This window comes from Cynocephalus volans, chromosome 16, assembly GCF_027409185.1.
Source record: "Cynocephalus volans isolate mCynVol1 chromosome 16, mCynVol1.pri, whole genome shotgun sequence".
NCBI classification, from domain to species: domain Eukaryota; kingdom Metazoa; phylum Chordata; class Mammalia; order Dermoptera; family Cynocephalidae; genus Cynocephalus; species Cynocephalus volans.
This window is the reverse complement of record NC_084475.1, coordinates 5226845-5251116: the sequence shown is the minus strand read 5'-3', so window position 1 is coordinate 5251116 and position 24272 is coordinate 5226845. Positions and strand designations below refer to the sequence as shown.

The following is a 24272-nucleotide window of genomic DNA, read 5'->3' as shown; positions in this document are numbered from 1 at the left end:
CGGCCTTAGTAAATGAATCTCAGTTTTATGAACCTTTTTAAATACTTTAGTAACCTCATGGAACTGGTCCCTTTGAGTGAAATGCAAATGACTGTGATAACACAGCGCTCCTCGTGGGCTCTGGGGCTAAGCTGGCATATCAGCTGTGAACACGCATTTTTTTCTTAACCGTAATAACCAGCAGGATATTTGGTTGTAAAAGGTTTTAGTTGGGAGCATTTTCTAAAAGGAAATTAGAAAAATATAATCAGTGCCAAACTGTGGACACACCCACTTAACTTCAACCATGTGAGATTTCAGATTCAATTCAGTTCTTTTAGAATGGGAGAAGAACTCCCTATCCGAAAACTTTGCAAGGGAAGTATCAGTACAGATTTCAGACTGGCCCTCTGGGGACTTGGCTTTCATTCTGCATCGTTGCTCTTCCTCTCTCAGTCCCCAGTGAGGACCTTCATTCCCTTTTGGCAGGAGAAGCTGCATGAGTAATTTCCCAGCTGATGCCATTTCCCCCGGCACTGAAGCTACCCTGGAGCCCTGGCACTTTACTGGTGCAGAGTGCTCTGTTGTCATTTATTATTCATTCCCTGTAAGAGATGCTAAAACAAAGCTTCAGAAAAAGACCTGCTCCAGTCTCTGGAGTGCCAACAGAGAGGCATCTGTGGCTCAGACTTCAGCTCCGAGCTCTGTGACCTTGGGCAGGTTTATCTACTTTACCCTGTTCTCTGTGTTCTCATCTCAAAAAGGGGGCTGTTAGTAGTATCTGTTTCATTTTTTAAAATTTTTATTTATTTTTTATAAAGATGACTAGTAAGGGGATCTTAAGCCTTGACTTGGTGTTGTCAGCACCACACTCTCAAGTGAGACAACCGGCCATCCCTGTATCGGGATCCAAACCTGTGGCCTTGGTGTTAGCAGCACCACTCTCTCCCAAGTGAGCCACGGGCTGGCCCTAGTATCGGGTTTAAAGATAAGTGGGTTAATGCAGGTAAAGGCACTTGGCATAGTGCTTAATGATTGCTAACATAATTTCTCATAGTTAATATTCATACAATAAGCATTTATTGAACACCTACCATATTTATGGTCACAGTCACTTTAGAATAAAGAAGTAGAAAGCTTAGATCCTACCACATCACCCTTTATTCACACTTGAATAGTGAGTGCATCATTGTCATTTCTTTTACTCCTCAAATCAGGTAACAAATGTATCGAATGCCTACTGTGTGCCAGGCACATAGACTGCACTGTGTTGTGGTTTTGCGAACACAGTTCTCACCCATTGTGAACTCTTTGAGAGCAGGGGCCATACTTAGTCTTCTCATGTCCCTTCCACCCAACATGGGATGAGGTGCTTCACAGATGAACGGTGGTAATGACATATGTAAGAGACAGGACAAGCTACTATACTGTCTTTTTAAAATTATTATTGTGGTAAAATACATATAACATGGAATCTATTGCTGTAACCTTTTTTAAGTGTATAATTTAGTGGCATTACATATATTCACAGTGCTGTGCAACCTTCACCACTATTCATCTCCAGAACTTTTTCATCATCTTAGACAGAGACTTTGTGCCCATTAAACAATAGCTTCCCTCTCGCTCACCAGCCATGGTTACCACTCTTCTACTTTCTGTCTTTATGAATCTGCCTGTTCTAGGTATCTCATGTAAGCTGAATCATGTAATATTTGTTCTTTTGTATCTGGCTTATTTTACTTAGCATAATATTTTCAAGGTTTATCCATGTTGTAGCATGTATCAGAATTTTATTCCTTTTAAGGGCCAGCCCGTGGCTCACTCAGGAGAGTGTGGTGCTGATAACACCAAGGCCATGGGTTTGAATCCCTATATAGGGATGGCCGTTTAGCTCACTTGGGAGAGCGTGGTGCTGACAACACCAAGCCAAGGTGTTGGTAGACTCCCTTACCCGTCATCTTTTTAAAAAAAAAAAAGAATTTTATTTCTTTTAAAGGGTGAATGATATTCCGTTGTATATATCTATCACATTTTGTTCATTCATTTGTTGATGGACATTTGGGTTGTTTCCACCTTTTGGCTATTGTGAATAACGTTGCTTTGAACACTGGTGTACAAATATCTGTTTGAATTCATGCTTTCAGTTCTTTTGGGTATATACCTAGAAGTGTAATTGCTGGATCATATAGTAAATCTATTTAACTGATTAAGGAACCACCAAACTGTTTTCCACAGCGGCTGCACTATTTTACATTCCCACTAGCAATGTATGAGGTTTTCTATTTCTTCTGTCCTTGACAACACTTGCTATTTTCTGGGGGTTTTTTGTTTTTGTTTTTTATTACAGCCATCCTAGTGGGTATGAAGTAGTATCTCATTGTGGTTTTGATTTGCAGTTCCCTAATGACTAATGATGTTGAACATCTTTTCATGTGCTTGTTGGCCATTTGTATATCTTTAGAGAAATGTCTATTCAAGTCCTTTGCCCATTTTTTTTTTTTTTTTTTAAAAAGATGACCGGTAAGGGGATCTTAACCCTTGACTTGGTGTTGTCAGCACCACGCTCAGCCAGTGAGCGAACCGGCCATCCGTATATGGGATCCGAACCCGGGGCCTTGGTGTTATCAGCACCGCACTCTCCCGAGTGAGCCACGGGCCGGCCCTCCTTTGCCCATTTTTAAATTGAGTTGTCTGTCCTTGTTGTTGAGTTATGTGTATGGTCATTTTGAGGGAGTGTTTTTTAAAAGTTTCCTGAGAAAGTACTTGCTTGCTGACAGTCTGGGTTTTGTGTGGCCCAACCCTGTAAATTAATGCTAATCTCGCTGATGGCTTACTAATTGCAGTTGAAGAAACAGGAAAGAAAGTGACAAGTAGCCTCCCTCCATGTTAACACTGGCGAGGCTGACCCTCCCATCACATGCTTTCTTCCATTCTGTTCTAGGCCATGGGCATCAATGATCTGCTGTCCTTTGACTTCATGGATGCCCCTCCAATGGAAACCTTGATCACAGCCATGGAGCAGCTGTACACTCTGGGGGCCTTGGACGATGAGGGCCTGCTCACTCGCCTAGGCCGCAGGGTAGGGGACAGACTTAACTTCCTTTGCTTTTGGGAAGATTCCCTGGTCAGCCTTTCATAGTCTTTGGTCTGCACAAAATTGAGCTCTGAGGCCCCAGGTAAGCTTTGAGTAGAATTCTAGATGCTTGTTTTTAGATGCTGAATTTTCTCACTATCACTTTAAACTGTTTCTTCTTTACAGAAAAAGGGATCCTATTCACAATTGATTTTGCCTCAGGATATGTTATTGAGTCTAGCCTTAATTTTACAAGGTGTCTGCCAAATTCCCACCTACCCCAACAGTATTTATGTCTTTGGTCATGTACATTCCATGGGGTTTATTTGGGAGAGAAAAAAAACAACATTCTTCTGATAGAGACAGGCATTCCACATCATCGGGGTGTGGGGAAATCTCCTGTGCTGTTACCCCTCAGACCAGTGTCACACTGGTGGGTCCAGGTGCATCTTCCACAGGGACACAGTTGTAGGTTTTTTTTCCTTCCTCTAGATGGCAGAGTTCCCTCTGGAGCCAATGCTGTGCAAAATGCTCATCATGTCTGTGCATCTGGGCTGCAGTGAGGAAATGCTGACCATCGTATCCATGCTGTCTGTGCAGAACGTCTTCTACAGGCCCAAGGTAGGATATTCAGACCTACGTTCAGATAGGGGTGCGGTGAAGTTGGGTGAAGTCAGCCTATGTCGATGCTCAGTGAGGACACTTTTGGCAAGGCCATGTAGGGCTCCTGCTGGATGTTCAGTTAGTAGCCATTGAGTGGAAAATGATCCTCTGTCCCACTGCTTGGCAGGATAAACAAGCCCTTGCAGATCAGAAGAAGGCCAAATTCCACCAGACGGAAGGGGACCACCTCACCCTGCTGGCTGTGTATAACTCGTGGAAGAACAACAAGTTCTCCAACCCATGGTGCTATGAGAACTTTATCCAGGCTCGCTCCCTGCGCCGGGCCCAGGACATTCGCAAGCAGATGTTAGGCATAATGGACAGGTAAACCGGGAATCTGGTGACTTCCCCATGTTTGGATTGAACCTTCTTGAGTATTGGGTCTGTTCATCTCTGTATGTACCTATAAAGCTGTAGGCACCTGTTATCTTGCTCTTTGCATAACCCTTTTCCTCCAGTTTTTCCATCTTTGTTACGTTCCTTCTCCCCAAGCAAGGGTGTGGCTGAGAATCATTTCAGAAAGTTCCTAAGGGGAAGATGATTTATTAGTTGTTGAAAAATGCTCTTCGTTTACAAGCTCTGGAAGATTATTAGTTGGAGTTGAATTCTTGCCTAAAGCAAAGCGTCTGGCTCTTATTGCCTTCATCTTGTCTGCTATGTGTACACTTAGGGCTGTAAGGCAAGTCCTAGTGACTACTCTGGGGACCCCAGGATGGGGACATCGGGCATCCTCATTCTGGAAGTTAGAACCTCTGAAAGTGGGGTAGGCTCATGTCTTTGTCCTGTCTTAACTTACTCCTCGTTTAGACACAAACTGGATGTGGTCTCCTGTGGCAAGTCTACAGTCCGAGTGCAGAAGGCCATCTGCAGCGGGTTCTTCCGCAATGCTGCCAAGAAGGACCCACAGGAGGGCTACCGGACACTGATCGACCAGCAGGTGGTCTACATCCACCCTTCCAGTGCTCTCTTCAACAGACAGCCGGAATGGTAGGTGGCGGCTCCCAGGGTCTAGGGGCTGTTCTGGTAAGAGAAAACCTGTAAATCTCCTGCCGCTTTGTGCCTGTGTCTTCACAGCCTCAGCACTTCCTATTCTAACATTGCTTGTATTTCTAGAGCAGCAGGAGCCTGAATTAGGCACAATATCAAGCCCTTTTGAGAGAAATAAAATTGTAGGGGTGAGAGGTAGGAAGGATTTTATCTAATGAGGTGGTTTTTAAAAAATTTATTTAAAGTAACATTTAAAAAAAATTGGACTCTTATCTAGAACTGTAATATAAAACTGATTTAAAACCACCTTGTTACCAAAGTAGGAGAAGGGTTGGCAAGATGGAGGGCCTTGGCTGCTTGGCCTTCCCCATCCCCTGTGACAGTGTCTGAGGTCCCTCTTCAGGGGCCTAGAATTCTGTGAAAACAGTCTGAAAAACCACCTCACTACATTTTGCAGAGCAAGAAACTGAGATCCAGAGGAGGGATGTGATTGACTCCATGTCGCTTAACTAGTTAGAGCCAGAGCCAGGACTAGAACGCTTCTCCTGAGAGCTTTCTTGTGGTTAGAGGTATGCAGGCTTCTCAGTATTGGGGTGTGGCTGTCATAAACAGACGAATGTCTCCCCAGGGGCTGGTGTCAGAGGCTTCAGTCCTGTCTCTGTCCACGTTCAGGGTAGTGTACCATGAGCTGGTGCTGACCACGAAGGAGTACATGCGGGAAGTCACCACCATCGACCCCCGGTGGCTCGTTGAATTTGCCCCGGCCTTCTTCAAGGTCTCTGACCCAACCAAACTGAGCAAGCAGAAGAAGCAGCAGCGTCTCGAGCCCTTGTACAACCGCTACGAGGAGCCCAACGCCTGGAGAATATCCCGGGCCTTCCGGCGGCGCTGAAGGTCGAGGTTGTCCCTTTGCCTCCTCTGCAGCCATAGCCCAGGGCTTAGACTTACTTCCACTGATGAAAAGCTGGTCCTGAGGATACTGATGAAAAGCTGTCCTGTGGCTGAATATCTTAACTGGGCATTTCCTAAACTTGACTCTCATTTCTTCCCTGGTGGTAAAATAGAAACAGGGATTTAAACCTGGCTTTGACTAGAGCCTCCAGCCCCCACCACAAGTCTTGGGGCCAGTCAGGGGCTTATGGCCAACACGGAACACATTGGATCATCTTCAAGAAAGGGCAGTTTGTGCAGCCCTGGCATGGAAAGGGAGTGAGTGACTGTCATGCTGTCTTGGTGAGGGCCCTGGTGCCCTAGCTGGGCTCTGGGTAGGTGGAAGCCTCGCCACTCATCTGAAGTGTTGGCTCCATTTCCTGCCCCCCTCTCCAGCCCCTGTACTTCGGCTTAACCTGCTGGAAATATTTATTTTCTTAAGGAAACAAAAAGGGTTTTCTGTGACTGTTTCTTTTAGCTGAAAGGTTGGGATATTGGCCTGGGCTTATTAAGGTGAGGGAGATTTAGTATCTGTGGCTCTGGTGCACGAGGGAAAATCCCCTGAAACCAGAGCCCGGGGCCTCTTTGGGCTCTGACCTGACCTGATGCACAGCCCATGCCTCCAGTCTTGTCTTTCAGCACCAGTGCTTGCCCAGCTCTGCTGGTGGGTCACCCCAGGATTAACCACATCCACCCCACAGAGCACTTCAGTCTGGGGCCTGAGTGGTTGCAGGCCACATATTGATGTAGAAGGGTCTTCCTCACTCCCTCCCCCACTTCCCCTCCCACCACACTCCCAATGTGTAGCGGCTCCCATTTCCTTCTGAAACGTGCTAAGTAATGACACAGCTTTTATTTTATTTTGTTTTTATTTTTTTCCCCTGAGGTCCTCAGGACTTTAACAAAGGGGTTTTATGGTCAAAGCCTCCCTTCCCTCACCTCAAACAGAAAAGGAACTTAACACTTCTCAGAGCCTCAGAGCCAGCTTATGCCGCTCAGTACCTGTGCTCAGGGGCTTGTTCTTAGTGGGTTTTTCCTAACACTTGGTTGGGGAATGGCCACCTTCTAGTGCCCCCTCACAGCTCTCAAAGAGGCTCTTTACCTAGAGGAACATCAGGCAGGTCTTGCTAGTTCCAATTGTGGAACTTCTGGAAAGCTGGTCTAGATGTGGGGCTTGTAGAGAAACTCCCTGGGAGATTGGGCACATCCCATGTTATGATGGTGCACCCACAGCCTCCTCCCATCCCCACAGTAGTAAGTCCTGAAATTATGTAAGTACTAGAACTACTGTAGAATTGTATGCCAGGCACCAAAAAAGACTATACAACATTCTAGGATATAAAGGAATGTATGTTATCACTGGGCAGCAAATAAACCACCCTAAAGATACAATTCAGAAAGGATCCAAGCAAGAGGAATATAGGCCAGGGAGTCTGCTGACTGCAGATCTCTGCTGTTTCGTTAAGCTGAGTGAGCACTGCCAGATTCTGTTTGGGTATGCTCCTTAGTAAGCCCAGGCTGCTAATCAAGGGGCAGGGCATTGCTGTGTATTAACCTTTAATGCCTTATGGGGAGAGACAGTGCAGAGACCAACAACATGACACCAAAAGGGTAGCAGGGGCTGGGGACCCAGCTCCTCAATCTTAATTCCAGCCTTGATTGCCCCCATTCAGGAACAAACTGTCCCAGCTGTGTGCACAGTACTGGTGTCCAAGGAGGGAGGTTTGGGTTTTTATCTGAGGTTGAAAGGGGGTGTTTAATAGGCCAAGGGTGAGGGATGGCAGGGCTGATCATCTTTCTGGCTTATGTGAACAAAGGAAGGGCCCCAACTCTGTGGGTGTTCCTGGACCACCTCTACCCTAGAGCTGGGGTCACTTCTCTGCTGCGACAACATGGCTGGGGTCTGACCTTTTGCCTGTCCATCAGGGAAGCCATGTCGGCAGCAGAGCAGACCCTGCAAGAAGAGCGCTCCCGTCCAGATTCAGGAGAGCTCAACCACTGCCCTCACACAATGAGGCCCTTGTCTCTCTTCCTTGACCCAGTATTTCCCAAGATTGAGTGACAGCCCAGGAGAGGATGTGGGTCTTGTGCAGACAGCTGGAATCTTCTTGGCCATTAAAGCATACTGTTCACCCCAACCCAGTGGGAGCCTAGCTCAGGAGTTTCCTGCCCTTGCACGCGTGCCGAGTCTGTGCTTGTGTTCTGTGTATGTGGGGGGACCATCCCCTAGGTCAGACGTAAGCTGTACTGCTGGGTCAGGCTCCTGGGTCCAGGTTTGCCCCATCCAGGCTGGAGCAGGATTTGGTTTTGGCTGTCCCTCCGCCAGTCTGAAGAATTTCCTCCCAGTGGTTGCTGTAGCTGTCTCATCAGAGCAGTGCCCCTCCGAGTTTGAGGATTTGAACAAAGAGCTGTGGAGTGGCTTGTTAATGAACAGTTCAGAGGGCAGAGGTCAAATGTCTCAGCCTGTGGAGACCTTTCCCTGGACACTGCTTCTCATCTAAATCCCTCCCTCATCAAGTGCGTGCACTCAGCCCTCAGGGTTTCCACCTGAGTTTTACACCTTCACTTGGTGATTGCTTGGCTTTAATGTGGAATTATATATATTTCTAAAAACTTGTTTTTTAAAATTGATTTTGTTTCTTGCTCTAAATTGTAGTCAGTACATTGATGTGTTGTGTGTCTAAGAAAAAATAATGTTGCTGTCTGTTTGTGGGTAGTGGTTGAGAGGCACCCCTTCCTGCGAGGGCTGCCCTGGTTTGGGATCAGTGTTGGCCAGAAGCTGCTGGTAGAAATGGTTCAGGCACTAACAGAGTTGGGCTGGCCCAGCCTCACACAGCTGCAGTTCCTATTTAACAGGAGAGCGTCTGTTTTACCTGCGCCTGTCTCCTGGGAAGCTGTTTACACAGGGACTGGCTCTAGAACCACCCATTCTGTCCCTCCTGTCTCCTCAGCTACCCTCTGTCATATCTGCTCAGTCATACTCCTTCTGTAGGCGTCACCAGTTTTTCAGCCTTGCCTTTTCTACCCACTGCTGAAGTCACCCCCAGGACCTGGTGTCTCCCAAATTTGGGCAAGGGGCTGGCCGGTTAGCTCAGTTGATTAGAGCATGGTGCTAATAACATCAAAGTCCAGGGTTTGATCATTGAACCAGCCAGCAGCAAGAAAAAACAAAAATTAGGGCAAGGAGAATCTATGCTGTTTCCCACTCCCCTTTCCCCTGAAGATCTAGTCTCCTTCACTGGCCAGAACCCAGGACCTGCTCTAGCCTCTCCCTGTACCCTCCTGCCTGGGTGCTTTTTTCCTTTGGCCCATTCTCTAGACAAACACTTGCAAGCACTTGTCCCTAACTCCAGCAAGACAGCAATCTGGAGCTGGGGCAGAAGGGAGGACACACAGTTGGGATACATGTGGGACATCATGGTCATGGGAGTGACAATGACCAAAGAAACCAAACACCAAGACCCTGCCTGAGGCAGCCCCAGGATGGAGGGCCTTGCAGCCCACAGGGGCAGGAGATGGCTGCCAGAACCATGCTGAAGGTGGCCAAGGAGCGTCCACCCAGATTACAGAGCACCCTTTGTCCATTATTCTGGATCCTCACACAGTAGTCCTGGGAGGGGAAGAGCAGATATCGTTAAAGTCCATTTTCCAGAGGAAAAACAAAGTCAGAGGTGAACTGCCTTTTTCCAAATCCTTTTGGAAAGTTGAATGGCATGGCCAGGCCCCACACTTCAGTCATCTGCCCCTAAGGCCTGAGCTCTTTCCACCCCAGGTCCCTCCCCCATGGCAACAAAGAGGACACAAGAGAATTAACAGGAGAGGCAGGGGCCTTTATTAAGGTCCAGCAGATATGGTGGAGGTGGAGGTGGAATCCCAGGCCTGGGCCTCAGAAAAGGCAGAGGAGAGGCAGAGGGCCCCTGGGAGGAGGAACCCACCCCTCCCTGCCTCCACCTAGCACCACCGCCCCCAACCCAGGTTCCTTTCTCCACCCTCCCTCTGCCTCTGGGAACACAGAGCACCAAGAACTGACAAGTGGGTCCCTCCAGGGCCACGGCTTGGGGCGGAGTGCAGAGTCCAGGCTCCCCACAGTGGGAGATCTGGGAGTTGAGTGAGCCCTCTCCCCCTTGCCAAGATAAAGTTGGGAAGCTCCTTCTCTGTCCCCCAGAACAGAACAAACTCTTGTTCTCCGTGGTAGGGGAAAAGGAGCAGGGATTGGACTTCTAAGCAGGACCTAGGCAGAGGGTGAGCTGAACTCCTCAGGGGCAGAGGTAAAGTCCCTGGGGGAGTTTCTGAGACTCCACCTTTAGACTTGCTGTTTCTCCAGTTTTCCTTCCCAGTGACTCTGGTGAGCAGCTCAGAGTCTGGGCCCAGGTAACTGAAAGGACAGTGGGGATCTGCCCCAGAGACATCTGGGTTTCAGAGTGAGGGTTTCCCCAACACCAAATTCTGTATGTACACAGGGCAGCACCCACCCGCAGCAGGAAGAGCAGCCGCTGGGGTCTAGTAAGAGTAGCCACCCTTGGGGCCAAAGGGCTGTGCAGGGCCAGCCAGCTCTGGGAGGTAGGCGGGGCTCTCATCCAAGTGGGACAAAGGAACTGTGTCCTCCTCACTGACCGGCCGGTCAAACTCAGCCTTGAGAGCTGGACGCTGATTGTCCGGGAAGGCCAGGGAGAAGAGGGCCTCGGGCTCGCACACAAACTTGTACACGTAACGCTCGCCAGCCACCTATGGGAGGAGGGGGCTGGGTCAGCCTATCTATCCCTCTCCTCCCAGTCCAGGCAGGTGCGTGGGGCATGTTCCTTTCCTTTCATAGTTCTCGCTCACCTCTCATCTCAATCTCTCCATGCTCTGTACCATTCCACGACTGACTAGTACTTTTTTGATAAAGGGGAACCTTGGGATTGTCCACAATTTCTTGGCCCCTCTGACTCGTTCATTATCTGCTCCTACAAACTTACTGAGAAATGCTCTCTTGACCCCTTCCCCTATCACCTTCCCACAACCACTGCCCCCCACCCCCTGGTCCCTGGACCCTCAGCTCCCGACCTTCTGCATGATGCCCTTCTCATAATAGTATCGAAGTGAGCGGCTCAGCTTGTCATAATTCATGGCCGGCCGGTTCTTCTGGATGCCCCAGAGCCTGGCAACCTGGGACAAAAGAGACAGAGCTTCGGGGTGGAGATGCTCCCTCAGCAGAGGAAATATGGGGGGCAGGTCAGGAAGAGCACTTGAGAGTCTTGGTGCAAAGTGCTAAGCTAGCCCTGCAACTAAGCACCAGCCCACAGACTCAGGCTTGGCAAGAATTTGGGTTGGGGCTGGCTGGTTAGCTCGGTTAGAGCACAGCCATATACAGCCAAGGTCATGGGTTCGGATCCTTGTACCGGCCAGCCACCAAAAAAAAAAAAACAAAAAAACTTGGGTTGGATAAAGCAAGGATGATGGTGAAGGCACGTGCCATTTCCCAGGTTCCCTCATCACCAGGCCCAGAGGAGGGGGTGGAGTCGTCTGAGAGGCCCACCTCCTCAGGCTCAATTAGTTTGAACTCCATCCCCCGGCCTGTCCAGGCAATGAAATGGGCATTCGTTGGGTCATCCAGCAGGGCCACCAGAAACTGCCACAGCTGCAAGGCACCCCGGCGCTGGTAGGGTGGCCCCTCTCGGAACGTGCCAAGCCCTTCCTGCTTGATGTCTCCTGGGGAACATGGAAACAGGTGTGGGGTTTGTGTCTTCTGGTCTCCCACGTCACCTCCTCCCCTCTCCCCAGGGATTCCCCAGGCGGTCTCTCCAGGACCTTTACCATGTGTCCCACCCTCTCACAACAATAAAATGTAATGTGATTCCTGCAGGGTCACAGAGGACACAGATGAGACCCTGACCCTCCCACGAACAGTCACTTCTCTGACCTTCAAATTTCTCAGGGACAACGCAGACATCATCTGGGAAAGGTTGCAGAGTTTTCTCATAGCCATAGCCTTGTGGAGGAAGTTGGGGGTCGCTCAGATCTGGGGGTTCACTGATGAAACCCCAGAGAGTCCACAGGGACTCCTGGCCAGGGAGACCCTCCCCCATGGCAGAGCTCCCTCCCCCAACTTGGAGGGCTTGGCAAGGGAAGGAGGGGCTGCCTTACCCATGGCCCCATCACCAGGAGAGGGCCCAGAGAAACCCTCTGGGTGGAGGTACATTGACGCACACCCAGGGACATCTGCAGGGAGCAGGGAGAAAGGGTGATGTTATAGGTGGCTGGGCAGAGCCAGGGGTGGGGAGAGGAGGAAGTCCTACACACATTCAAGAAATTCTTCCTGCCAGCCTGCTTTCCGGTGACTGTTCCTTTCCCAGTTGCCTGCCCACCACCAAATCCCAGGGGAAGTTCACCCAGAGGGAGTGTGAGGCTTGAGCCCCTCAGCTTGAGGGCTGGGGCAGAGGGCATGGATGGCAGCAGCTGGAGCTGAGCAAGCTGTTCCGCAAGGCCCAGGATTCCAGGGAGCAGCTGTTTCCTGAGTTCGGGGGGGGGGGGGGGGGGGGACGGGACGGGACGGGATGAACCTCCGGGGAAAGGGTTCAGTGTCCACGCCTAAGACTCCCTCGGATGGGCAAACGTCCGGTTAGCAGGTCAGGTTCCCAGCCCTGTGCCTATGCGTGCATGCATGCATGCGTGTGTGTGTGACACAGACAGAGACAGGGACACAGAGCACCTATGGGGAAGAGGCAGTGGGCATCGGCTGGGTTTTTCACGTCTAGCAGTCGAGCACTTTCGACTTCATTTCACTCCATTCCATAGGATAGAAACCGCTCTACTCCACCCCGGGGAGGTGGCTGTATGAAGCCACCCATTCAAATTCCAGCCCCTTCCCACCCTCCCACCCTCCCGTCCCACCTATGAATGAGGAGATGGTGAAACCTGACACCTCCAGGAGGCAGAGGGAGGGTAGGCTCATTCGAGCCTCCATTTTGTGAATGGAATTCCTGACTCCATTCAGGAGAAGCTGATGGGAGGAGTAGGAGTTCAAGGGCATGTAACCCGATCCCTCCGGTCTACAGCCTTTGAAGGTCAGCAGCAAGAGCATCTCCCTCCCTCTCCCGGCTCCTCCTCTCCCTTCACTGCAGCAAGCTCATGCCCTGGCGCAGGCTCAAGCCCTGGCAACAGGCTTATGCCCTGGCGCAGGCTCACGCCCTGGGTTTGAGGACAGGGGCACCCACCCAATTCTCACTCAGGCAGCTTGGGGATTTGTGGTTCATCCCCCTGCCCCTGAAAGACTGTGGGCACCAGGAAAAGAGAAAGTCTAAAGCTCTCCAGCCAGATCTGAACCTACTTTAACCTCTGAATTTAGTTTTCTAATGCAAACTTGCACATACACTCAGATTTGGGGCTAGTAACAATGTAACAGAAGCCAGGAGGAAAGAAGAGAAGGCAGAGTTTTCTGGGCCCTTTCTAACTGAGGATGGGCTTGGGGCTTGGACAATAGCTATTTATGAACTTGGAGCTTGGGGCTTTGAACTATAGCTATTTATGAACTTGGCTGAGTGCATCTCACGCCCATCAACAGCCAGGTGGAACTAGAATTTGAAGCAGTCCCTACTTCCGGTACCCAGCTTTTGGCCAGGGTGCTGGATCATCCATCATCCGGGGTGGAGGCTCGGACAGGATGTGGAAACCCCATATTAACCTTGCCTTCCCACTGGGAACCATGAGCCTGGCTAGTTTCAAGTTCGTGTTTTTCTTCATTCAGATCCCTTTGTATTTTTAAACTTCTGTGGGGACAGAGACCAATGACACATTCTATTTGTCTTTGTATCCTCCAACTCTGCACACTCAAGTTTCTGGCACAGTATGAGAATACTTCAAAAAGTTCATGGAAAGATTAGTGTTTTATTTTTTTTTTTGGCGGCTGGCCAGCACAAAGATCCCAAACCTTAACCTTGATGTTATCAGCACTGTGCTCTAATCCACTGAGCTAACCGGCCAGTCCTTTATATTATCTTTTAATTCTGTTTTTCCACAAACTTTTTGAAGTACCCTTGTACTTTGGTCTGGTAGCTAATTAACCCCCCAAACAACTGTTAAATAGAAATAAAAGCCTTAACTTTCCTATTAAGTCACAAGCTACCCAATGGTAAGGATCTACACCCCCACTTATCTTTTTATCTGATGTTTGCTCATTGAAAAATGACAATTCTTTTGAATCTATGAAAAAAAAAGTGGGTGGGTGGGTTGGATATCTGAACTGGTAAACAGATGGATGGCAAGGTAAAAAGAAAAAAAGTCACGGGGAGACATTCTGGGCTTAACTGAACTGTTCACTGGATCACATCCACCCCACCTGGCAGTCCCACAAAAATTCCTCCATGCCTTCCCCAGGAGAGGCTCTTACCTGAGTCGTAGGCGAAGTCCGTCTGCTCCTGTTTGATCACCACCCCCGCCCCTGGGTACCTGTGCCCATTGACCCCACCCTGGCCCACGGCCGGCTGGCCCGCCTGTTCATACAGGGGGTCATGGTATTCCTGCTTGAAGCTCTGCTGGGGGTAGGGTGGGCAGGGCTCCGACAGCTGGTGTTGGTAGGGGGCGGGGAGGGGTTCCCGGCCCCCTCCCTGAGATGATGTGAAGGAGTGGCAAATGTCCAGGGGCTGCTGGAAGACGGAGCTGAAGATAAGAGAATCTTAAATTAACCCCTCTTGGAGCCTGTCACTCCCAGGCTCTGGAGAGGGCTCTGGAGTGGGAGGGGGTGGTGTCAATATCCCTTCCTCCCCCCATGCCAGCTCTCCATGGAGAACACTCAAGGATTGAGAAGAAACTGGTGAGCCCTGGGCCTACGAGTGCTGTGGGGCTACCTGTCTCCTTACCTATGCTCCCCGAGGTACCCATGGCCAGGGTGCGGCTGGGAGGCGCCAGAGGATCTCAGGAAACTCCGCTGTTCTGCCCGGGGAAAGGGCTGCAGGGGCGACTGTCCAGGGGCACCAGGGGCAGGGGACTTGATGGCGATTTGTCTGGGGGGATCATAGGCACTGGAGTTGAGGGGAGACAGGGGTGAGGGGGCAGAGAAGCTGGGAAGCATCTTCGAGCCTGCCATCCCCAGGGAAGTGAGGTCACAGGGATATGAGAGAAGGAAGAGTAGCAGGGCTGGCAAGGGCACGGCAGGAGCCATAGACACAGCCCCACGTGAATTCTGTTCCTTCTCTCATCAATCCTGAAACCGGGCCTCATCTTGAGAGCACCTCTCCCCATCCCAGAGCAGCTGGTTTGGGTAGGACAAAGGGCTTCTTGGAAACAGACTGCTCCAGCCTTACACACGGTGCTGAGGCCCTCTGCTCCTGACTTAGAGACAATCCTTAGCCATATTGCCCCTTACGGTAGCTAGGCAGTCCTTTCTGTGTCTAACTTGCATCTCGACTGCTGCTTCTCTCCACGGGGGTCTCCCTGCCTCCCCCCATAGTCAGAGTACCTCCCTCCTCCTGACACTCTTACCCTTCACCAGGGCGGGGCTGGGGCTCACCTGGAATAAAGGCACTGCTCGCCATGGTGGTAGGGGAGTGGTGGCTTCCTGCTGCAGGACAGGGCCGTGTCTGTGCGGGGACTCTGGGGCTCCTTCTTGATCCTGGTGGTGGGGCTGTGGAAAGCTACTGTCGGGGAGAGGGGACAGAGCAAGGCCGGAGCGGGTCACACAATGGGCAGGCAAGGCTTCTACACCTTCTGCTCTGAGGACCGGCTGGGTGACGGCAGCAGCCTCCTCCCCTCTCTGGGTGTCGGTTTTCAGAGCTCCATTGTCAGACACTTTTAAGAACATTTTGGCTATTTACATTATGCCTAGTTTTATTTGTCAGGCTAATGTCCAATATTAGCCAAAGAAACTCTCTGAAGTTCAACATTTAATGCAACCCCAAACCCCAGAAAACACCTTTGTAGGAGTGTTTAGGCACCTCCAGCCTAAGGCCTGTGGTTTTCCTGAGTGCCCTGGAAAATTCCAAGGGAGGGAAATGTTTTCTTATTTGAGGATATAAAGAATCTTTCTTTTTCTGGCTAAGGTTGGATATTAGGCCACTTGAATGTCAGCTGAATAACATACACATGCTCCTAATTATCTATGAAGAACACTGGCCTTTCCTGTGGCCCTTGCTGGGTTCTCAAACGCCAGCCACTAGGCTGAGTAGCAGAGAGTCGGTTCAAGCAGTGACATTCGGTCTTAACACAGTCCTGCCTAACACCCTCTAACCTACTGTTCTGTTATCTCCTGTTTTTTATTATTTGTGCCCTGTTTCATTTCATTGGTGAAGGAAGTTGAGAGCAAAGTATCTGACATTAAAGCAGGGTTTCTCAGCAGTGGCACGATTGACATTTGAACCAAATAAATTTTTATATTGTGGGGGGCTGTTCTGAGCATTGTAGGATGTTTTTAGCAGCATCACTGTCCTCTACCCACTAGATACCAGTAGCACCCCACCCTCAGCAGTAGCAACCAAAAATGTCTACAGACATTGCCAAATGTCTCCTGGGGGGCAAGAGATGCCCCAGTTCCATAAAAGTAACTTAGAACATTAGAACGGAACCCAGCTGAACTGGCCCAAGCCCCTCACTTCAGATATAAGGAAGTGGAGGATCAGAGAGATAAAGTGTCTGCTCCAAGGTCACACAGCTAGGACAGGGCAAGCCCCAGATGTGAACCAAGGTCTTCATCTCCCAGTTACTGCCTTGGTCTTTGAGTCCAAACCCCAAAATGAGGGGCCTTGACCCTCACCCTTTTCCTTAGGGGAACAAACTGATCTCCTGTGATTCACTGTCCCTATGACTCATGTTCTGCCCTCCCCCAACCCCCATCCCCTCTACCCAGGGCCCTCTACTCACAGTTTTCTGAATGGAAATCAGGAACAAACTGTTCATCACTGTCTGGTACCTGAGCTGCAGAGAGAGGTCACAGGTGAGCCTGGGGTGGAGGCCCTGGGAGACACCATTATTGCAGCCCTGAAGATTAGCACCAGCCCCGAAGAGGACAACAGCCTTCCTTAGAGGCAACGCCATCCCAGGTCCTAGTGCCCTTCAGTTCTGGGCTCCACTGAGACCCTGGAGGGCAGACTGCGGATTCCCAGAACCTGTCTGAGCAGATTCCAGTCTTTTCCTAGATGCTTTGTCTTCCCTCTAGTTTTCTGGAGTGAAGACAGCCCAGCCCCTCAGAGTGTACAAAGCTCCCTCAAAGATCACAGCAGTCACATCTGGGATGGGCAGGCATTACAGGAGGAGGATCCTGTAGATTTAGAACCCCGTGGGGAAATTCTGAATCAGGGCTGGGCCCAGGAATCTGCATTTTTAAACAACCTCCTAGGAGATTTTGAGACGTACAAGAGTTCTAGAGCCTGGGAAAGGAGATGGACTGGAGGGAAGTGGGAGGTTTGAGAGAGGTGAAAAGAGGACACAATGAAAGAGCAGGAGGGCGGAGCCTGGGGACCACTGCAGAAGGCAGGGGACACTGCACCTCGTCACTTTCACGTGCAGCTGGGTGAGGCTTCTCAGGCTTGGAAGTCTGAGGAGCATTCCCAAGGTGTCAGGGTGGGTGGAGCTGGGTTTGGGAACAGGCAGGAAAACTAAAATAGAACAGCAGCTCATCCATGGCCTCCAACCTGGACAGCTGGACTCTGATTTCTAGTTCTTATCCGGCCCCCCCAGAGGGGGCTTTTCAGGTGGGTAACAGCAGAGTACATCTCTTGACCGCAGAGTCTTTGCCCATTTTTGCCCCTCTCTCAAGAATAAATAGGTCATAGCAGGAAGGGGAAAGGCAGACAACGAGAAGAACTTCCTGATATTCCAGGAAGAGAAGAGTGGCTCTAAGGTGAGGCCATGAAACCTGTAGCCCAAGGAGACTGGAGTCTCGTTCCCTGAAGACTGCTCTCAGGTTGGACAATGGGGAAAGTGATGGGTAAAACACCCGGAGAGTTCAGAACGGCTGCTGAGGGGGACCAGGGGAGGGCTGGAGAACACCTCCTCACCCCCCAGCCTATGCACATACACACCCATCTCTTATGCTTCCCCCAGCCAAGGCGCCACCATGTCCTACTTGGAGTTCAGCCACAGCCTCTCACCAGCTTCCTACCTACCTCCACTCTCACCTCCCTCAGCCTGTTGTTCTGCACATGCTGTCAGAGTGATCTTCTTACAACAGAAATCGAGTCACTTCTCTCTCCTGCTTAAAGCATGAAATCCAAACTCTTGCCCTTGGCCTCCCAAGCCTCGCATGATCGGGCCTGCTCACCTCTCCGACCTGCCTCTCCCTGCCTCTGACTCTCCAGCGTCCCAGTCCCCTCTCTAGCCCTCACACCCACTGAGCTCATTCCCTCCTCCCCAGACTCTTGCCTGCCTTTTTCTTCTGGCCATCAAGGTCTTAGCTCATGTGACAGCTCCTCAGAGGCCTTCTCTGCCACCCAAACCAAAGTGGCCCCTCCTGGCTCTTTATCGCATTTCTGTTTCATTTTGTCCCTGGCACATATCGCTGCCTGAACTTGTGAACTGATGTTTATGTGCTTATTGTTCATCTCCCCCACCAGAAAGTCAAGCTCCCTGAGGGCAAGAGCTTTATGTCTCTTGTTCATCTGATTCCCCAGCACCCAGAACAGGGTCTGGCTCTGAGTAGACACTCAGGCATCATTTGTTGACTATGTGAACGAACATACAATGTCCCCTTGTCCTCAGGCTGGCAGAAGCCAGCACTGTGGGCCTGGGAGCAAGAACCGAAGAGAACCTAACCAACCCGGCCCTTCCTGGGTTGGGGAAAGCACATCTCACAGGGGATACTTTAGGTCATGAAAAGTTGCTTGCAGGAAGATTCTTCACCAACTTGCTTTAAAAATCAGAGGTGCCAAGTGCTTTTAAATATCAGTTTATAGACAGTTCATTTATAGAAAGAGAGATTGGGGTGAGGGAGTTTAAGAATCAGGAGCCCTGGGCCGGCCTATGGCTCACTCCGGAGAGTGTGGTGCTGATAACACCAAGGCCATGGGTTCGAATCCCATATAGGGATGGCTGGTTAGCTCATGGGGTGAGTGTGGTACTGACAACACCAAGTCATGGGTTAAGATCCCCTTACAGGTCATCTTTGAAAAAAAAAAAAAAAAAAAAAAGAATCAGGAGCCCAGCTGGCTGGTTAGCTCACTTGGTTAGAATGCAGTGCTGATAACACCAAGGTCCAGGGTTCAATCCCTGCACCAGCCAGCCCCAACAAACAAACAAAAAATCAAGAGCCACTAGCAGCAAAAGAACTTATGACAAGTGAATATAATACAACTCTAAGGTGATCAAATAAATCAGTGGGACATGAAATCCCTTGACAAAAACACACAGCCGGCACACATCTTTTCAGGAGCCCAACTGCGGCACAAAGGTAGTCATTCCCAAACTGGCCTGATTCAAGAATCACCTGGGCATTGTTAAAAACACTGATTCTCAGCCCCCTCCCCTGGAGAGTCGCATTCCTTAGGCAGGGCCCAGGCATCTGCATTTTTAGCAAGCACCCATGGCAGTCCCTAAGAATAGGCACATTTGGAAAACACTAGATAAAAGGAAGAATGGAAAGTCTGCTCAGCCGCCAGGGGGGAACACCCAAGCTCATCCCTGCTGTGCTCTCTGGTCCATTCACAGGTGACACCCCCAAAGGTGGCACGATGGAGGGTGATGGGAGCAGGGTCAGCAACATTTCCCTCTCTGCTAACCCAGCAAGGCAAGGGGGGGTACAGAACTTGGGGATGGCTGTCGCACTCTGGGCCCCCTCCTGGGGCCTCATTATCTGAGTTTCCGTTGAGGTAATGAATGTACTGGGGGCATCTGCTGCTGGTGTCACTGGCACTGGAGAGTAAAGAGCCCTAGGGGTAATCCTGCCTTTCCTTTTCCATCAGGCCTGAAGATTTGACCAGAACTCTCCTCCCCAGCAGTCCCACAGGAGGCCTCCTCCAGCACACAGATCGCACCCAGAAGAGGTGGCACAATCCTCTTCCCAGAGCCAGGAGATATCAGCCGAGCTGTGGCATGAGCCCCCGGTCCCTGCACAGCCCCTCCCCCAAACACTGGCCTTCTTCCAAGGAGGTAGGACAGGACCCTCAGTCACCCAGAGACTGTCAGCAAGGCTAGAAATAGGCGCAGTAACACTGATCCTTGCGTTCCTGGAGAGCAGGAGAATTTTTAATTACCATGTTTGGTCTTGAGCGCATGCCACTCTCTATTTATTTGTTGACTTAGCTGAGTTTTGGCTGCCAAGTCAGTGTGCCAGGGTCTGCCCCCAGCTCCATCCTGGCATGAACATAGAGTTTGTCTGCCTGGGGACACAGCAGATGATTAAGGAAGGGGTAAGAAAAGTGCCAAGCCAGCATAATGCCCAGAGAGAGAGAGAATTTTAGGGACCGTCCTTCCAACAGGAGGTCAGTAAAAGAAGGGGAGGGACTTGGGGGCTTCCCAAACTGGGTTCCAGAAGAATTGGGAGGTTAAAACAGCCTAGCAGCAAAGCCCACCATAGGTCAGCCATCCACCTGCGCCATATATGCCCATCGCTTTCTTCCCGGGGTCCAGTCATAGGGAGAAGGGGGTGGAAGCATTCCCCAGAGCTTCCACTTCATTGTGTCACCACTGGCCTCATCTCTCACCCTTACCCTGCCCCCACCCCGGCAGCCTCTGTACTAGAAGGAACCAGTTCTCTATCTGTGGAGGGGACATTTGTCCCTAGGAGTCTTTTGGAAGGAGAGGAGACAGAAAGATGGAGAAGGAGGCATCGTAGCTGGGAAAGCCTGGGGAGGGGATTAACCCCACCTCTCCTCACAGACATGCCGAGGCGCCAGCGTGCATGCACACGGACCACGCATTCAGGGACGCACACGCCCTGATTCCTTTTACTTCATTCTTGCGGCACCACAGCAGCACACGGGTGAGACGCGTCCTCCATGTACACCCTCCACTCACAGAGTGTCTTTTTGGACCTACAAACATGATAGGGGAAAGCCAAAGTGCAAGGCCACTGGAGCCCTTGGGGGAGGGCTGGGAAGCAGTGATTCTTGTGAAAAGGGGAGCACAGACCCATCCCTTGAGAATCTGATAAAAGGTATGGATCATTCTCTTCCAGAAAAACCCACGTACCTTTGTGTATGATGAACCCCCTACAATTTTACACACAGTATCAGAGGGATCAAGGACCCCTGCAACCTGTCCTTATGGCTTCTGGGAATCCACAGACCCCAGTCTCATACAAAGGACATACATGGCCCAGAGTCAGTGTTCATTACTACCAAATAGACCACAAAATCATTGTCACCGAGGATTCCTGAAGGCTCCTGACGAGCATGGAAGGGAACCTGACCACAAGCAGCACATCTTTTAGTATAACCAGACACATCTTGGGCTCAGCCTGCCTGAGCCTGGGTTTCCTGAAGCAGCTTGATCCTTTCTCCAGCATCTCAACAGATCCCAGCCCCCAAATCAGACACGCCGTTGTAACCTCACTTCATTCCCCTGTCTAGAAAAACCCCAACCTCAGAGATGTGGGAGCTGCCTTTACAGAGCCCCACGCACACTCACCCCCAGTGCCCGGACACCGAACGCTGCACCCGCAACCACATCTGCATCTCTCTGTACTTGCCCGGGGCCAACCTGGGCATCCCCCAATTCTTCATAGCCCCACCCACACTACAAAGACCTGCTGCTTCTCTCCATGTTGGGGCTTTAGGAAGAAAGCAAGCTGAAGGAGGGAGGTTCTGGCCCCCATTCCTCCTGATGCACCCCACCACTGGCAAGTTTCCAAAGGAGCTAGTCCCTCCCTGCCACCCCAAAGCTCCCTCTGGGCTGCCGGGGTCACTGACCTGGTGGGAAGAGGCAGGAGAGGAAGCTGGGGTGGTGCTGGGATGGTGCAGGGGGACAGGGCCCCGGCAGCTGCATCTGTCTCCGCAGAGAGAGTGAGAAGGAACGATCGGCCTCAGCATCCCCCCCTCAGGCCTGGCCATCCATCGCCAGCTGGGAACCTGAGCTGCTCCCTCAGAAGGAAGGAGAGGGAACCAAGGAGATCCCAGTCCCCCCCTCCGCCTTGCAATCCCCACCCCCACCTCCCCACCCACTGGATTTAAAAGTACAGGGACTCCCAGGGCAGCACAGCATGTAACTAACCCACCCACACACACACACGCACACACGCGCACACACACACTCACTGTCACACTGACATGCAGACGGACACATGTACCATCTCAAGACCCATTGCCAAGGGGTGGGGCTTCCAAGGTTGAGATGAGAACATTTCCCTCCCCCTCCCATCCCGAATTCAGACACAAATGGACCAGTTGCTGCCAAAATTCGAACCTCTGAGCCCACTCCTAACTCAAAGCCCCACAAGCTGCCTACTGTGGGGACCCTCAGCGGACAGACAAGGAAAAGAGCCTGGCGTGCCAGAGGGAAATCAGGCGTGGGGAAAGGAAGTCTTTGAGAGACCTTGGAAACTGACACCTCTGCGATCATTGGTTCCAGCCCAGCTCCGGGACCTCAGGAGGAGGATAGGAGGACCGGGCAAAGCTCTGCCTATAACTCGGAGCTGGGCACACAGGACTCGCAGAGTTGGGGGAGGTGGGGAAGATGAGCGCAGTATCCTCAGAACCTCCAGATCCCTCCAGCACCCACACGGCCATTCAGCCATTAATTTCACAAAATGCCTTGAGTGCTTGCTCTAACCTAAATAGTCATTCTGTCAACATATATACTTTTGGGTACCATAGCAGGTGAGACAGACCTAGTCGCACTCCAAAAATCTAGTTGGGGTCTTTTTTTTTTTATACCCCAAGCTTCTACAGAGGGTTCCAGAAGAGTTGTGTTTGAGCTTTAAAAAAATGACCAAAAAAAGATATCCAGGGTGAAGGGTTGGGGAGACACAAAGGAATAGAAAAGCCCTCAAAGAGGAGTTGTCTTAATGCTTTGGTTTCTTGGTTTTCAGTGTTAAAATAAAGGGACCCTAAATGGGGGTGGTTAACCCTTCCCTCTCAGAGTCTGTCTAAACCACCATTACACCTCCCAACTGCAGCCACACCGGCGACACTGTCAGGCCCCACCGAAACACACAAATGAATCCAACCAGGAGACCCCCAGAACACACTTCATCATCCAGAGGAGGCCCAGCCATAGACCCCACCCCAGCCGGCCCGCAGCTAACCCCAGCACCCGGGAAGGGAATGTGCCTGGCGGGGAAGGGATTCAGGAGGGATGAAGGAGGTACGAACAGTTGCCATTAGAATTACAATCAAGGCTATTTGGGGAGGAAGCCTTGGGCCCTCTGTGCCAAAGTGCTGCAGAAAAGAATTATTTAAACTTTTATTGTTCTTCTGGCTCAGACAGTACATTGATTGGTGTGGGGGCTGGGAAGAAAAGAAACCAAGGGGCTGAGAATCAATGCTTGGGCAGCTCCTGAAGATGGGTGAGTAATTGCTCCTTCTTCTCATCCTCCTGTCCCTGTCCCTCACCCCCACCATCCCAAACACCCCAACACACACCTCAGCCTGGCGGCTCCTGCCAAACAAACTCTGCAAATGAAAATTTCAACTGGGAGAACGGGCCTGGGGCCAAGTTCCATTCAAATAAGCAAATACCCCACACAATGGTCTGATTCATCCCCAGGCCTAGTTACACAAGCCTGGCTCAGGGTAGAGAAAATAAGTATCAATATAAGTGTCCACACTGGGCACTGCGGGGAGAGGAGTGGCAGGGGACTGGGGAGGGGGCCTCGGAGAACTCCTTGAGGCTGGGAAGGGGAGAAGAGGGAGAGGGCTAGGGTGGCACACCAGAGGCTAGGGAGACCCCCGCCCCCCGCCGCCTTCAGTCATAGAAAAGGTCGCAAAACTACTCACCTTCAGCGAGCCACGTCTCCTGGAAATGACTTAGATCCTGGAAGAGATCTGAGGGGCGAATAATAGAATTAGTCGTGAGGTGGAGGGGACAGCGGGAGAGAGGGAGCCCGAGTGAACCCCGGTGACCCCCACCCCTGGAGGGTAGGGGCCGAAAAGAATGACCAGAATCTCTGGAAGGGCGAGTCTTGGGTTTCAGGATCGGCCCTCGGGTGTGTGTTTGTGGACAGGGGCGGCGGGAGGTCGCGGTGTGTCTCTCCGGCTCTTTACCTTCGGAGTCGGGGGGCGGCAGGGAGCCCGGGTCCATGAGCTTCCCCTGCGGGGCCGTCAGCGCTTCGCTCAAGCTCCCATTTCCGGGCGATTTCTGCGAGAAGGGGGAGATGCCCCCGAGTCACCCTGAGGCGCCTAGTCTGGGGGGCGGGGTGGGGGTCCCGGGGTGACTCAGGGTCCGGGCAGCCCAGGACTCCGCTGGGACCGCGGGGAGGGGTGGCGGGGAGGCGGGCGCGGCGCTCACGCTGCAGAAGGTGTAGGGCACTTGCTGGTCCAAGTATCCGCCTTTCATCCTCCGCTCCATCCGGCCGCTCCCTCCGGCCGCACGGCCAGGGCCCCGCGCGGGGGCAGAGACCTGGGGAGGAGGGGCGGCTGCGTCCTCACGCCGCTCTGGGAAGGCTGCGGGGGGGTGGGGGCAGTCCCGACGCTCGGGGTCCGACGGCGAAACTTCCCGACTCACTCAGGCGATGGGGAGGTCTCCACCACCGCTCCCCTCCCGCCAAAGGCCAGAGGAGGTCCCACCTGCTCCGGGA

At 51.5% G+C, this 24272-nt stretch overlaps 2 protein-coding genes across 6 annotated transcripts in view; one reads left to right on the top strand and one right to left on the bottom strand.

Annotated features, from left to right (window-relative positions):
• The window catches only part of DHX8 (DEAH-box helicase 8), a 31305-nt gene extending 23046 nt beyond the window's left edge, over positions 1-8259 (top strand). The window contains exons 19-23 of one of the 2 annotated variants that reach the window (XM_063080339.1): positions 2921-3058; positions 3545-3673; positions 3843-4039; positions 4523-4702; positions 7959-8259. In XM_063080339.1, the coding sequence (XP_062936409.1) occupies positions 2921-3058; positions 3545-3673; positions 3843-4039; positions 4523-4702; positions 7959-8133 (819 nt within the window). In that variant the 3' untranslated portion in view covers positions 8134-8259. Of the gene's footprint in view, positions 1-2920; positions 3059-3544; positions 3674-3842; positions 4040-4522; positions 4703-5374 lie in introns of both variants that reach the window. The other variant, XM_063080338.1, reaches the window with a different exon arrangement.
• Positions 8260-10132: 1873 nt separating this feature from the next.
• On the bottom strand, positions 10133-24043 carry ETV4 (ETS variant transcription factor 4). 4 transcript variants are annotated; one of them, XM_063080340.1, is made up of 12 exons: positions 23984-24043; positions 23740-23833; positions 23473-23520; positions 16466-16519; positions 15120-15246; positions 14470-14631; positions 14001-14269; positions 11759-11833; positions 11535-11603; positions 11151-11323; positions 10679-10780; positions 10133-10357 (listed from the first exon to the last, which is right to left on the bottom strand). In XM_063080340.1, the coding sequence occupies exons 1-12, from the start codon at positions 24041-24043 to the stop codon at positions 10133-10135; spliced, it is 1458 nt and encodes a 485-aa protein (XP_062936410.1). The 4 variants fall into 4 exon arrangements, with proteins under 4 accessions (XP_062936410.1, XP_062936413.1, XP_062936414.1 ...); XM_063080343.1 differs by having other exon boundaries at positions 11774-11833; XM_063080344.1 differs by having other exon boundaries at positions 14470-14613.
• Between the last annotated feature and the right edge of the window lie 229 nt (positions 24044-24272).

Bases quoted from the DNA above. Each gene is read 5' to 3' on its own strand.
- ETV4 (XM_063080340.1), bottom strand. From the start codon at position 24,043: ATGGAGCGGAGGATGAAAGGCGGATACTTGGACCAGCAAGTGCCCTAC. The intron at 15,247-16,465 runs GTGAGTAGAGGG...TCTCCCCGACAG, and splicing joins TGATTTCCATTCAGAAAACT to TAGCTTTCCACAGCCCCACC. The intron at 10,781-11,150 runs GTGGGCCTCTCA...CTTTTGTCCCAG, and splicing joins AACTAATTGAGCCTGAGGAG to GTTGCCAGGCTCTGGGGCAT.